This window comes from Jaculus jaculus, chromosome 5, assembly GCF_020740685.1.
Source record: "Jaculus jaculus isolate mJacJac1 chromosome 5, mJacJac1.mat.Y.cur, whole genome shotgun sequence".
In the NCBI taxonomy this organism is placed as follows: Eukaryota; Metazoa; Chordata; class Mammalia; order Rodentia; family Dipodidae; genus Jaculus; species Jaculus jaculus.
The window spans coordinates 4841461-4856349 of record NC_059106.1 but is presented as its reverse complement, the minus strand read 5'-3'; the positions used below and the strand labels follow the sequence as shown (position 1 = coordinate 4856349).

Here is a 14889-nt window from a genome sequence, read left to right as displayed (position 1 = left end):
TTGGGAGACCAGAGAGACTAGGGGCCAGGCTCGCTCTTACTCTTAGGGAACGAGCCTGACCCTCAGCTCTGTGTTGGTCTTTCCTGTGGACTCACCTCCATGGTTTACTTGTCCTGTTACCAGCTCACCTTTAAGGGAGGTGGTGGAACCTCAACTCCACCGCATGGGAGGAGACTTCTGACCCTTAAACCATTTCCAGCCATATCCCAACTCTGGCAGTAGTGCTGCACCCCAGTCTGCAGTTTAGAAAGCGGGTGCTCAGAGGCTGACTCGTCTGCCCATCACAGAGTTGGGATTTGCATTTCTGTCCTTTGATGTCACAAAGTAAGCATCCTGGCTTATGGCCCCTCTATGTGCCATTCGTGTGTGTGTGTGTGTGTGTGTGTGTGTGTGTGTGTGTGATTTTTTCTAAATTTTTACTGTTGTTTATTTACTTATTTGAGAGAGAGAGAAAGAGAGAGAGAGAATGGGTGTATCAGGGCCTCCAGCCACTGCAAACGAACTCCAGATGCATGCACTGCCTTGTGCATCTGGCTAACATGGGCCCTGGGAAATTGAGCCTTGAACCGGGGTCCTTAGGCTTCACAGGCCACTAAACCATCTCTCTAGCCCTGTGTGTGGTTTTTTGCCTTCCCACGTTAGCACCCAGAGGCCTCAGCAGAATCATCACGTCTTTGGTAAATTGTCTACAATCCCACTGTTAGGTGTTCCACCGCAGCTCCCTCTGTGTGACTCCCAGGGCTACAACTACTGCATTATAACGACTGGCTCCTGGGCCGCCCTGTGGGACGGCTTGGTCCTCCTCTGCCTCGTGTTAACCCCTCCACAGTGCACGGCATGCCAAGAGTGCCCGTGCCTGTGCAGCGATGCCAGGAAGGGCTCAAGAGAGACTTTGCAATGTGGGGGGCTTGGCCATCAGCTGGCTTCGAGATATACCCCTTGGCATGTTCTGTGCCATGTAAGTGATACTGAGCCTGCTGCTGGAACTGGGATGCAAGCATGCTACCAGGCTTGTTTTGCCTTTTGGATAACAGTTATCTATCTGGTGAACTGGTGTCGGTTGCATGGATACAAAAAGGGGAAGTTGTGAGTTCTGCTCTGGAGCAGGGCTTGTATCCAATTATTACCCATAAGTGCAGTTTTAAAAATTACGTCTGTTTTGTAAAAATTGAAAAGATACAAACACATACACAGTAACAAGGAAAGCAGTCTCCTGTCCTAGGAGCAGTTCCACATTGGTCTCACAAGTGGCGCCTTTGGCTACCGAGGGCTATGATAAATACACTGGGGAGTGAAGACATTTCTGATCAAAGGGCTTGCGCGCTTTACATTACCAACCTGCCAGTGATGTATCGGTTTATCATGTTCTGGTTCATTCCTTCCTTCCTTGTCCTGGGAGACTCTGTAGATGACCGCGTTTCCAAGTTGAATGAAAACACTGGTAAACACAAGGGAGTGGCCCAGTGCTCCTCTGCACCCACTCCCGGATAAGCGGCCATCCTCCCTAGAGTCCAGACCTGCTGCCCACGGCCCCGTCTTTTCTTCTCTCACCCATGTGTCGGGCTCTATGCCTTCTCCCCCATGGAGGACTGCGCTCTGGAAGATTCCTCCTGCGACATTGCATTCCTTGCAATTACGGAACAAATGTGCTGTCTTGTTTACTGTGTGTGCGTTGTACTTGTGTGTAGTGTACTGTGGGTGGATGATTGAACCTATGGCTTTGCGCATGCTATGTCCCCAGCCTTTCCTTTTTTAAACATTTTATTTATTTGTTTGTTTGCTTGTTTGAGAGAGAGAGAGAGAGGGAGAGGTGGGGGGAAATGAATATGGGTGCACCAAGGCCTGTAGCCACTGCAAATGAACTCCAGACACATGTGCCACCTCGTGCATCTGGATTGTTATGTGGGTCCTGGCGAAGCAAACCTGGGTCTTTAGGCTTCCCAGGCAAATGCCTTAACTGCTGAGCCATCTCTCTAGCCCCATCCCCTATCCCCTACCTTTTCTTTTCTTTTCTTTTTTTTTTTTTGGCAGTGTTTTACTATAGCCCAGACTGACCTGGAACTTAACTCAGTAGCCTATGCTAGCAGTGAACTCATTGTAATCCTCCTACCTCAGTCTCTGGAGAGCTCCGATTAAAGGCATATGCCACCATGCCCAGCTTCCTTTTTTCTTTTGATAGTTTTTTATTTTATTTATTTATTTGACAGAGAAAGCAGGGAGGCACGCGAGCGCCTCCAGCCACTGAAACTCCAGATGCATGTGCCCCCTTGTGCATCTGGCTAACGTGGGTCCTGGGGAATTGAACCTGGGTCCTTTTGCTTTGAGGCAAACGCCTTAACTGCTGAGCTGTCGCTTCAGCCCTGTTTGCTCAGTTGTTGAAGCCAGCCGTGAGTTTATTCTGTAGTCTCTGCTGGCCTGGCTTTGTAATCCTCCTGTGTCATTACCTTCTCGTTGCTGGCACAAATCACCCAGCCAAAAGCAGTTGATGGTTTTTATTTTGGCTTCCAGTCTGTGGAGGGCACTCCATGATGGCAGGAGGAAACATGGCATGACAGAGGCTGGGCATCACCTCTGCCACAGCAGGTGGAAACAGCAGCAGGAGAGTGAGCCTATCTATAACAGTGGGCAAGGAGGAGCTGGCTACAACACCCCTAATCCTGCCCCCAATAATACACCTTCTCCAGCAAGGCTCCACCCCCAGTGGTCCCACCTGGGGACCAGCATCTAAAGCTCCTTGCCCCAGCCCAGGAGTAGTGGAGATTGCATTCCAGTGTTAAGAGGCCCAGCTCCTGTTTATTTAAAAACAGAAAATAAAAAAACTTTGTACCCTTATTTATTTATAAATCACATTGTTTTGGTACCAAAACTTGTAATAGTTGTTCATATTTGCTGACCCAAACATGTCCTTTCTATTCTTAGCGGTCTTTGTTCAACCTTCTGTATTCATAACTGTCCTCTGTGAAAGTAAATCTAGTGTGCCCTGTCTCACAAACCTCCCAGTTTTTAGCACCTTCTATCCGGATTGCTAATTAATTACCCTGCTTTCCAGAATGGCTCTTTGCTCTGCCCCTCATGTCTTACAGTGTGCTTGATCCAGGAGCCAGAGCAAAGGTTTTACAATGTAAGCCACATCCTACCATGTCATTATGCGAAAGCCTTTGGTGCTTCCTCTGACATTAGTGTTTTCATCCCCCCCCCAAAAAAGTCCTCTTCAAACACCTCTGTGAGCTCACTCGCTGCCTCTGCTTCTGTCCTGGTTGGCTTAGCCTTTCCCCTTAGACACTCCAGGTCTACCTGGGTTAGTTTGTTAGCTTTTAAATTTTCAGATCCATCTGCCTGGAACAGTGGTCCCTCAGGGATCCATGAGGCTGCTACTACCTTTGAAAGATTGGCTCATTTGTTGCTTTCTCCTGCTGGTCCACCCAGGTCACATCTCATGTCCCTGTCACATGCCGGTTTTCTGGTGCCCAGGGTCTGCCTTTCAGTGCCCTGCGTTCTCCGTCCCTGTCAGCACCTGCACTTCGGACCACCCTGCACTCCGCGTACGTCACTCGCCTTGCTCTTCTTCCTTGGCACTGACAGCCCTGATGAGGGTGGGGTTTTTATATCGGTGCTCATTGATCGATTTCAGACACCTTGAATGTGTCTGACACATAGAATTTGGAGTTCAAGAAGTGCTGCTTGAGGCTTATCTTTATGTGTAACATGGCTACAGGGAAGAAAGTCACAGCATGTTTAAGTCTATAGTAATTCAGTCACTTTAAAGCATATCATTTTGAATCTTTAAGAAAAAGGGATATATATATTTAAAACTTGACTACAAGGAAGTCAGTTCTTAACACATTTTCTGTCCCACAAATAAGTCAGCAGAGATCATGGTCCACTTGGGAGATGTCTTAGAGAACTGGCTCACAGAAGATGTTTGATGATACCTGAAAGTATTCTCACTAGTGCATGTATGAGTGTGCATATATAGTATGTATAGTAGTGGGTTCATGCAGCCATGTTTTGCATATAAAATGTTCTGGAAAGATGAGAGTAGGATGCAATTTTGAGTTCCCAAATAGCAGGTGTCAGTGAAACTTAAACTCTTAAAGCATCTCTATATCTGTGTGCATTTAATTCCTGTCACGAACACCTGTAGCTCCCCAGATTTCCATCCCTGACGTCCCTATGGTGGAGTCCCATGTTGGGAGTTGTGATTCCTGTGTTGTCGTTGCAGTGCTCAGGCTTGGACCCAGGGCCTCACGCATGCTAGGCAGGTGCTTTACCACTGAGCTACCCAGACTCTTTTTTTTTTCTTGTCTTAATGTTGAAAAGCCATAATCTGTATTTTTTCTTTACATTTTCTCGAGGTAGCGTCTTACTCTAGCTCAGGCTGACCTGGAATTCACTCTGTAGTCCAGGGTGGCTTTGAACTCCTAGCGATCCTCCTACCTCTGCCTCCCAAGTGCTGGGATGAAAGGCATGAGCCACCACATGCAGCTTAATCTATATTTTTTCTAAGTACTATGCATTGTGCAAAGGTTGAAGTTGAGAGTATCATTTTGATAAGAAAGAATTGTATAAAGGATCTCCAAGAAACGAAAGCAGTAGGAGACCCGTTTTTCTGGGCGCCTTGCCGTCAGTCTGTGCAGACATGACCCACACAACAGAGATTGTGGGCTTTGACTTGCTCAGTTGTGATGCTGAGTCACCCTGATCCCCCCTTTATTAACCCCGGGGAGCCAGGAAAGCCTATGGTGTACTCATTCGGAGGCTCGAGGCTTCAGAAGTGTCGGTGCTGGTCCTCAAGGTGTGAGTATGAAGGCCTGGGAACCAGTGCTGCGGGCGGGGCCTGGGGCCATGGGCACGTAGTGTAAGTCCTGGAGCCCAGAGACGCGAGCACCATGTCCGAGACGAGTGTCGGCTTAGACGGTGACGGTATTCGCCACACCCAAGCAAGAGCAGCGAGACGGTCTTCCCAAAGAAGGAACACTCCGAGCCTGTGCAAACCATTGAGCCAGTTTTCAGTTGCCTTTCCGCGTTAGCCTGGTTTCAGGCTCTGCAGGGAGCTGAGCCCTTGAGCTTTTCTTTGCCGCCGGCATGGTGCTGTTCGGTCAGTAGAGGGCGCTGGCAGGCCACTGCATGAAGAGGAGGTGGCCCTTGTCGCTGCTTTTCCACTTGCTGTCTTGCTCTGCCATGACTTGTTGACAGCACCCATGGGGCCTCCGGTGGCATTAACCCTTTGTTTCAGCAGCATGCCATGGGGAGCTTTCTAGCCAGTCTTGGAACATCCCTGGGGTGGTGTGGGCCCTGGTGTCTGCACCGAGGGCTGTTCCTTCTGCTGCCCATTCTGCTTTTACTGCAGGACCCTTGCAGCTTTCCAGTTCTTCCAGGAGCCTCATGGCCTCATGCTGGCAGGTGTTAAAGATTCTTTAAAGGTATTTACATGGCTCCATTGCAGAGATTAAAAAAGCACAGCCACATGACAGGTGACAAACCAATTAGAAGAGGCAGACTTGTAGTAATGGTACCTCACAGGCCACTAAAAACCGCTGTGTCTCAGTATTACCTACTGGTAACGGTGATGGATGTCTGAAGTGGCATTAGCGATGACGGGGCATCGTGAAGAATTTGAGTAACATAGTTGCATTAAAGAACAAATGTTAAGAATCAGATGCTTAAGTTAGTCTCTTACCTTATAGGGAATCTAACGTTTGTTGTCCTGATTATAATTTAAATATTATTAAAAGGCATTAACATTTTATCAAATTGACTAAAAATGAATGTGATGTTTGAATTATTAGCCATAACTGAAGTTAGAAACTACATGCATATGTTGCTAGCAGCTTAATTTTGTGTCTTCTTAGAAAAAAATATATTTTGACCCCTTTTGTATAAATGGATTATTATATTTAGAGCTGTTTTACACGTGGGTGTATTTATTTGTATATCTTTCGTATTGTCAGATGATAAGAACTCGGAGCGGGGCAGAGAGGGGCATTTTCTGTGTTCAGCTGTATCTCCAGCCACTGACCAGCATGGTGGTCTGAGGATGAGAACTTGCTGGAAGTCCAATCTTATGAATACCGCTCTCGAAGACTTGGCCCATTCTGAGCTGCCCAGCACAGTACAGTAGTCTCCAGTGACTTGTTTTCTGTGCTTTCCAGTTTTCACAGTGGCCTTTAAGAATATTAAATGGGGAATTCCAGAAACAAACAACCTGTTAGTTGTGAATTGTTTACCAATCTGAGTGGGGAGATGACGTTTCTGTCCCAAATATGCGCACTGCGCATCCACGCTGCCCTGGATCTCTCAGTTGGCTTCAGCTCCGCTGCCATGGTGTCTCAGCGCTTGTGCGCAGTGACCTTCATGTTTTCTAGTAACGACCTTCAAAGCCCCACACGGTGCAGGAGCCTCACAGCGCACACGCATGGCGTTTGGTGCTGCGGGTGATTTTCTGCATCTCCTGGGTAACTTGGATAAGGGAAACCACCGACTGGCTAATTCATAATGAATGAAATCTATTATCTCAGTTTCAGAGGACATTTTAGCATGATGGTGTAGCATATGGCAAGGGCCTTACTATGTCATCCTGTGGGAGATAGGCAAGGGGAGACAGAAAAGCTGAGTTTACTTTTTCTGGTGTGTAGATCACGCCTGCCCGTATGTGTGTGGGTGGCACGTGTGTGCCAGAAGTCATCACTGGCGTTTTCTCAGCGTTCTTCGCCTTACAGACTGATCTTGTTAATGTGAGAGAGGGGCGAGAATCGACGAGCCAGGCCTCCAGCCTCTGCAGTTGAGCTCCAGATGCGTGCGCCAACTAGTGCACATGTGTGATCTTGCACACTCACGTCACTTTACATCTGGATTACATGGGTCCTGGGGAGACGAACCTGAGTCCTTAGGCTTCGCAGGCAAGCACCTTAACTATGTAGCTATCTATCCAGATCCCCACCGTACTTTTTTTTTTTTTTTGGTTTTTCGAGGTAGTGTCTCGCTCTAGCCCAGGCTGACCTGGAATTCACTATGGAGTCTCAGGGTGGCCTCGAACGCAAGACGATCCTCCTACCTCTGCCTCCTGAGTGTAGGGATTAAAGGCGTGCTCCACCACACCTGGCTTCCCCACCTTACTTTTTGAGAGACAGTCTCTCACTGAACTTGGAGCTCACTGGTCTGGCCAGATGATCTAGCCAGCCAGCCCTAGGGGTCCTGTCTGCCTCCCCAGCACTGAGATTAAGGCACGCACCAGCACACCTGACTTGTACGTGGATGCTGGAGTTCCAAACTCTGGTCCTTACTCTTGTGGCAGACAGTTTAACAACTGAGCCCTGAACTTGTGTTTCATAAAGAACTCCTCCCATAGCATAACAAACCGGCTTCTATGACGATGACATCCACTCCTTCAGGAAGGGCCCCCACGGCCCAGTCACCTCAGCAGTCCCAGCCTCTCAGTGCATTGCATTGCATTGCGATTAAGTTTCCTGCTGTTTTTGCGGGTGGGGGGGGGGTGGAGAGAAGGGCACAGGATGGAATCCGTGTGGTAGAACTGACTCAAGTTCTGCTCTTTCCTGTCATCTGTCCTTGCCTAGCACCTCAGCCCCGCCCTCCACGACACCTACTGCGCATGTCTGCTGCTCTGTAAACTCGCGAGGACAGTAACTATATCCCTGTTGTCTTAGAACCTTAGGGCCTTGAACTGTGCTTGAAGATCCAACACTGCTATAACTGTTTATTGGAATAAGATGTTCATGAGCTTGAATAACTATAGAATGTAGGGAGATTTTTATTAACCCAGTTCTTGCTCCCGAACAAAGAAGGTAGAAATTTTGAAGATATCTTGCCCGTTGAATCTCCAGGACTGAAAGCATTTGGTTGGAGTCCATGTTTTCCACTGTTGGAACTTGAATTGAGTGCAGCAGTATTGTAAGTGTTGCTTCGGAACACAGACCCCACTTATTTTATTTTATTTCTTGCTTGGACAGAGATGGTTTTTAGGCCTGTGAATTTTTTTTTGTGTTGCTCTGAGACTGTGGACATTCCTGGCTCGTTGGCTGTGTCATTGTGCCTTTCCCTTCTGGTTGACACAGCCCCGTCTCTCCTGGTGTTGGCCATGGCTGCCAGGTGTGGTAGCTGAAGGAAGGGGTTGCCATTGTCACTAGATGCCAGGTGGTGGTGGCATATAAGCCAGGATTGTGTAATGCTAGAACAGGTCAGAAAACTCAAGTTTTACAAGGTCTTATGAACAGAAAGGTTATTTTTTTTAAACATTATGTATAATATGGCTTATTCTACAAAATAAAAGCAATACTTGGGAAAAGCTTACACTTTCCATATATAAATAACTAGGGCGGGGCTGGAGAGATGGCTTAGCGGTTAAGCACTTGCCTGTGAAGCCTAAGGACCTCGGTTTGAGGCTCGGTTCCCCAGGTCCCACGTTAGCCAGATGCACAAGGGGGCGCACGCGTCTGGAGTTTGTTTGCAGAGGCTGGAAGCCCTGGCACGCCCATTCTCTCTCTCCCTCTATCTGTCTTTCTCTCTGTGTCTGACGCTCTCAAATAAATAAAAAATTAAAAAAAAATAACTAGGGCGGTTTATTTTCTGTGTATGGTATTGTATCTCATTGAAGCATATGGTTAGCCTATTGTTTTAGCTTGGAGTGGCGTGATATTTTTATTCTAGAGGAAGCAGCATTAAGGAAAGAGTATTATTTCATACCTGGTGCCTATGCCACCAGCCTCAGGCTCAGGGCTCCATTATTCCCCTGGATTCTCAGGGTGGACAGTTCACTTCTCTTGTGTGTTGTGTACTGTTTTGTGTTGAGATGGACACGGTGAAGTAAGGAGTGATGCAGGGGGAGCTGGACCCTCATCTCCCTGCCCCAGGGCCATCACCTTGTACAGCTACCCCACAGTGGGGTGGCCAGGCCAGGAGGATGGCCGTCGTCAGTCTACTGTGGTTTGGATTTGCTCCCCAAAGTCCTTGTGCTGGAAGCTGACTCCCCGGGGCAGCAGGGTCAGGGAGGTGAGGCCTCATGAGAGGGGAGCGGGGCCTCAGTAGTGCGCGTCTGTTACGGCAGAGACAGCTTGTGGACCGCGGTTGTTCCGTCCCTTCCTGTCTGCTTGCTCTCCAGTCTTTCTTCTTTCTGCACGGGCTGGCATGACGTGGCATGACACTGAGCCCTCACCAGGTGCCAGCGCCTTTGTATTGAATATCCTGCCCACCAGCCCTGTGAGACAAGCGACTTTTTATTATTCCTCTGTAGCACTACGGCAGCCTGCATCACTCCAGCACCTTATTTGTATTGCACCCGTTTCCTTTCCCCTTAGGTGTTTGCATTCCCTTGGATAACATTGTACCACATACGTACAGGCCACCATTTATTCTTAAGCACAAGAGAAACAAGGCTCAGATAGGTTACACACTTTAAATGGTTTTTGTCTTGCTTTTTAAGTAATAATAATCAATAATTGAATCTCACTGAGTTAATCATGGACTATATAAAATACTTACCATACAATAGAGGCTTCTCAGTCCTCCATGTAATTATACTAGGCACATTATATCACTGTTAAGTTAGTATCTTTAATTAAACTCATACTGCAGCCATACTAACAAGAAACTCACAATTAGCTTTGCAGCTCTTGAAATCGATAGAAAAATAATGCCATTCTGTTTTCTTTTTACCAAAGTCTCTATTTTGAATCTCTGGCGGTAGCCATCGTCTTTGGCAGGCGAGGACTTTTTGTGTGGGGTGAGTGGCCGGAAAGGAGACCGGGGGCCGGGGGAGGGCGCTCTAGAGCAGCTGTGAGTGTCGTGAGGAGCTGGTTCCGCCTCCCTCCCTCCCCTACATCGCCAGTTGATACCATTGATAGCATTGTTATTTTAGGGAGACTTTGATGGCTTGTAGCCCCTGTTTTAGCCAAAGACTAGTGGGAGCTTGACATTGGAGAGCATGAGCTTTGTCTCCATGGGATTCACACCTGGTTCCCAGTTCCAGATATGGGATCCTTTCCACTGAGCCCATCTCTGAGCCAATCAGAAAGCCGCTGGTTACCCACCAAGGCTGAGTGCCGCCACTGCGCTGGTGTGTGCTTCTGAGTAGCTTAGCCCTGCCTGCTCACACCGTTATTGGTCACATCCCCTCAGTAGTTCATGTAGTACTTTCTAGCACTAAATGGGCTACCTGTCCAGGGGCTGGGAGGGGGCCGAGGAGATGGCTCAGTCAGTTAAGTGCTTGCTTTGCAAACATGAGGACCTGAGTTCAGATCTCAGGACCCACAGACTGGCCAGGTGTGGCTGCACACGCATGTACTCCCAGTGCTGGGGAAGCAGAGACGGGGCCGTGAGGCTTGCAGTCCAGCTAGTCTCGCCAAACTGATGACCTCCAGACCAATGAGAGACCCTGTCTGAAAAATACAGTGAACAATTAAAAAGTCACCCAGCATCAGCATTAGGCCTCTACACATACACATGCCCGTACCTATGAGCACATGTCCATAGACATGTATAGAACATATATCCATATATATATATATATATATATATATATATATACATATATATGTATATTTATTTATTAGAGATGGAGAGAGAAAGAGAGAATGAGAATGGGCATGGCATGGTCTCCACCTACTGCAAACAAATTCCAGATACATGCACCACCTTGTGCACCTGAAGAATCAAACCTGGGTCCTTAGGCTTCACAGGCAAATACCTTAACCACTAAGCCATCTCTCCAGCCCAGAATACATATGTAGATATGCAAACACACAGACATATACAGAACAGACATGTACACACACAAATAATAACTTCTAATATTTTTGTTTTCTAAATACTGCCCCAGAAAGGTTTGACTTTAATCACCTATCTCCAGTTACCTATGCGTTTTCAGAGAGGTACCTCAATGCATTTGGTTGTGAATTAGTACTGAGATGTGTTGGAGAGATAAAAGATACATTGGTCGGGCCAGCCCATAACCCAGTATTCTTTCGGAATAAATGTCTCTGGAAGGAACGGCAGCTCTGACTCTGACCAGAAATAACAACAGTCCTGTGTGGTGTTGGTCTCAGGAGGTCTTGGTGTTTTTGGAAACGCCAGACAGAAATAAAAGGAATTTTGTCCTTTTTACCTCATGTAATCCCACTAGAAAATGCAACATGTGCTATGAGTTGATACTGACTTCTGCCAGGTCACCTCCCTAAAGAGTCTCAGGAAAGCTCTGTTGCATCATTTCGTAGCCAGGAGTCTGGCGTCCATGAAGGAGATGGATGGCTGCTGTAGCGGGCTCCCGTGACACACCGCTACTGTCTGCCCCGGCGCCTTCTGCAGCGCTCCACACCCAGCCGCATCTGCCACGGTCCTCTTTTGGAGAGGAGTTACGTGCATTTTATATACCCCAGGCTTCAACTGTGTCCTGTACAGCTGTAACAAAATGTCTTTAATAGTGAACCGCCATGTATGCTTTGTCTGAACTGCATGTTAGATAATGCAACTATTTTGAAGCAATATGTTATTAGGAACTCTTTGGCAGCTAGAAATCCTTTTCAATGGACCACTGTATCAATTCTATGTTCTCTTAAGGAAGTTTTTCCTATTCATGACTCATTTCACTCTGGCTAACATGGAGGGAAATGTAATAACGATTAAGGAAAGGAATGTATGTGTTTTCTTCTTTTCTGAAAACTGCACACATATTCTGTCTTGGGTTATGCAAACTTGGATGACTGCAGAACGTTGACAGCTGTGAAAGGTAAAAATTAGTCTGCTAGTTTATACTCCTTTGGAATTTAAAAATCAAAACACTTCCTCTGCTTCTCAGGACAAGTGTTTTGCTTGATGGCCCCAAATACAAATCTAGTGAGAAATGAAATGCTTCAGCTGTCGCACACACCTTTGGTGAGATTAATGAGATCAAGCTAAGATTATGCTTTGTGTTTTATTTTCATTTTATAGGGCTGTACGAGCTGCTGGCTGCACTGCCTGCCCAGTTGCAGCCACACGTGGACAGCCAGGAAGACCTAACCCTCCTGTGGGATGTGTTCGGTGAAAAAAGCCTGCACTCTCTGGTGAAGGTAAGGCACACCGCTGTCAGGTTCTCTTTGTGAAAAGCATATGGAAAAACTATTTTGAGTGCCATCTAGTAAACCAGAGATCAAATTGTTGCTTTCTGAAAACAAAACAGCCTTGTTCCATTTTACTGACGGGCGTGGAAGTTGTTAAGGATTCTACCAAAAATACATAGATGATTTCACTTGATGGCAGTGGTGTGGCCTTGCATGCCAGTGTAGCAAACATGTGGCTGCCCCATGTAGACAAAGCGTATGAAATAGCAGCAGGAAGGGTTAGACTCCTTTATGGCCAGCATTCATGAGCTGGAATTTAACTTAAATAAATAAATGTTCACAGCAAAAATTAGAAGGAATATGTTTTCTGAGGTCAAGAATGGCAGTAGTTCAGTAGCCACATTAATTTAAAATAATTTCCTTTAATAGAGTCAACTGAAATTCTAGTAAGCTGTTTCTTTTATTGGCCTGACTCCATTGAAATGGTATTTTGTAGATAAATACAGTGGAGCTGCATAGGAATTAAAAGCAGTTTTCCGAGACTGCTTTAGTAATGCGCCCTGCATGAAAATGATCAGCCTCCAGGAACCAGATCTTGTCTTTCAGAAACACTGGGAGTGAACAGAGCGCCTAAAATAGCAAAATGAGAACAGAAACCTCACTGGAAAACATGCCATCCTTGCCTCTGGAAATAAGAGTTGTGTTTCTCTCACTTAAGTGAAGCTGAGAGAACTTCAGACTCTTCCTGGAGTCAGTAGGGTGGGAAGCTGTGCCTCCGTGGACCTGGGCCCACGGCTAATGCAGATCAGCTCTCGGTGGGTGTCTGTCACGACACAGGACTTCCAGTGGAGGTACATACTGTATTTGGAAACGAGCCACTTCTGAGTTGTAGTGGCTCTGCAGAATGGGAAGGTTTGTTTCTTTTCCTGAAATTTGTGTGCTTTGAGCAGTAGCAGTTCCCATAGACTGAAAGTGGGTGTGTGGAGCATCCCTGGCAGTACATATGGTGTTAGAAATTACTCATTCTTTTTTTTTCATAATAATGTAATTGGCAAGATAGCACTGTTCTCCAAGCAATTTTGGGCCGCTTAGTTAACTTGGGCTTTGTTAGGAACGGCTTTGGGATTACAGCCGAGGAAGTTATGACTTGATGAGGCAGTCATGAACCAGGCTGTGCCATAGCTGAATGAATGTATGAAAGCGGAACAGCTGTACATGTATTTGTGTTGATTTCAGTGTTTGATGAAGGGGGGGTGAGGCGTTTGGATCGAACCGACATCGCTCTGGAGCCGTGAAGTCAGCCTCCACAGCTTTCTTGTGCTTATATAACAACTGCACTGGAAGTCGGCGTGGCTTTTGGCAGACCTGTGAATTTCAGATAGAATTGTGATGACCTAGTTCTTGGATAGTCTACGTAAGTTAGGCAAATTGAAATGGGCCTTATTAAGTATTGAAGAAAAAAGTTTATTATCATAGCATATGAAGGAGCACAAAAGAACTACAGACACAATTGCAATTTCTATTAAAAGAGCAAAACTAATGTATAAAACACATTCCTTGTTAACACTGACTATTGGGCCTGAGCATAGGCTGTTTTCCAAAGTGCGTTTCAGTAGCAAGTGGTTAGGGAGCCCACTGGAGCCCATTATCAACATTTTCCTGAAAATAGGGACGCAGAGACACGCATGGAAGTTTCCACAGTTAGGTAGTGGTACAGCTGAACTGTATGCTGTTCCAAATGTTTCCCAGTTAGGGTTAGCATCACTTATTCAATAGCATATTCCTGATTTCTTAATACTTAGTCCTGCCTTAAATTTTGATCAGATGCAGATCGCAAATGTGTCCTCTGTCTGACCCATTCTATTAATTTTAAATACATAAAGTCTAAAATGCCTCCAGGATGCAAGCCCATGGGATCTCAGCTTTAAACAGCTGGAACCGGCCACTTAAGTACATTCCAAGTGCCTCTGTTTAAGGTTTGGGGATAGAATCCTTCAGCCTTTGGACATAAATCTTGGTACAGCAAAAGGAATTTGCTTGACAAGACTGGTTAGAGTGAATCCGAACGAGCTTTGGTTCTCTGCTCGTTGCTGAGGTTCAAGCCGTGAGGTGAGTAAGGTTCAGCACCCGGTGACCACAGAACTGGCTTTTAGCCTTCACAGAGTTTTCATGTCCTCTTATTCTAGTAATGGCAGGTGTACATTGCCACACAGTTTCAGATGCATACAACCTGGGGGTGTGATGTGACGCACACTTCAGAGGGCCTTTAGTGAATGCTATGCCTCCTTAGAACACCGAGCTTGTAAGTGGAAGGAATTAGGACGACCCTATAAGGTGGTGGCTGAGAACATTTTTAAAAGAAAGAATTAATTGAAATTGAAAATCTGAGTTGTAAAATCTGTGAGCATGGCGTTTTGACAGCAGCCAAGCCGAAGATGACACAAGGGGATTCTGGGAAATGCCACGTACATGTGGTGCAGTCTACATGGGGCTGGCGAGACAAGGGTGCCAGAGTTACGTGACACCAGAGAAGGGTGCAACACCAGTGCGCTGGAAACCCTCTTTAGAAAGTTATGTATGTGTTTGCAGTCAGAGAGAAAGGGCGGGAGGAAAGGAGGAGGCGGAGAGAATGGGCATGCCAGGACCTCCAGCTGCTGTAAGTTAACTCAAGATGCATGTGCCACTTTGCGCATTTGGCTTTAAGTGGGTACTGAGGAATCGAACCCAGGTTATTAGGCTTTACAGGCAAGTACCTTAACTACCGAGCCATCTCTCTAGCCCTGGAGACACATTTTTGACTCAACAAGCAAGTTGAATTGGGCTATGAAATATATGGTGT

The 14889-nt window shown here is 46.6% G+C and overlaps 1 protein-coding gene across 1 annotated transcript in view; it reads left to right on the top strand.

Moving 5' to 3' along the window:
* The window catches only part of Mpp7 (MAGUK p55 scaffold protein 7), a 213308-nt gene that overhangs the window by 75824 nt on the left and 122595 nt on the right, over positions 1-14889 (top strand). Inside the window, exon 3 of the mRNA XM_045151043.1 lies at positions 11941-12059. Within this exon, the coding sequence (XP_045006978.1) occupies positions 11941-12059 (119 nt within the window). The remainder of the gene's footprint in view (positions 1-11940; positions 12060-14889) is intronic.